This window comes from Penaeus monodon, chromosome 27 (assembly GCF_015228065.2).
Source record: "Penaeus monodon isolate SGIC_2016 chromosome 27, NSTDA_Pmon_1, whole genome shotgun sequence".
Taxonomy (NCBI): Eukaryota; Metazoa; Arthropoda; class Malacostraca; order Decapoda; family Penaeidae; genus Penaeus; species Penaeus monodon.
The window spans coordinates 25377624-25378098 of record NC_051412.1 but is presented as its reverse complement, the minus strand read 5'-3'; the positions used below and the strand labels follow the sequence as shown (position 1 = coordinate 25378098).

General features: G+C 31.8%; 1 protein-coding gene across 1 annotated transcript in view; it reads right to left on the bottom strand.

Annotated features, from left to right (window-relative positions):
• LOC119590719 (crossover junction endonuclease MUS81-like) overlaps window positions 1–475 on the bottom strand; it is an 8817-nt gene that overhangs the window by 4198 nt on the left and 4144 nt on the right. Inside the window, exon 8 of the mRNA XM_037939408.1 lies at window positions 162–324. Coding sequence (XP_037795336.1) covers window positions 162–324 — 163 coding nt within the window. The remainder of the gene's footprint in view (window positions 1–161; window positions 325–475) is intronic.

Here is a 475-nt window from a genome sequence, read left to right as displayed (position 1 = left end):
GGCAATGAGTTAATTTGCTGTTAAATATAGTAAATGATACAAAACCTCTCATATTCTCATACCAATACCATTTGTATTTTAAAGGCCAGAATTTTCTGAGATCTGTAAAATATATATATTTCCACTGTAACACAAGTATGAATATACCCTATATATCATACCTGTAATCATCTAGCCGATAAACCAACCCAGAGGCTGAGAGTGCAGATTGACGACATTTTACCAAATAACCAAGAAAGCCATCCTCCTCAACACTGACAACCGCACGGTCACGCATTGGTGTTTCCACTTCCAAACTTGTAATGTAGCTAAATACAAAGTTTTCTGAAAATAATGGTAATTTTTTTAGCTTAAAAATACTTGAATGATTTATCTATTACATACTTCATTACTATAAAAAAACATTATTTGAGATCATTTACAAATTCAAGTGAAAACCATAAACTCAGTTCTGCTGTATATTCAAGTTTCTCCT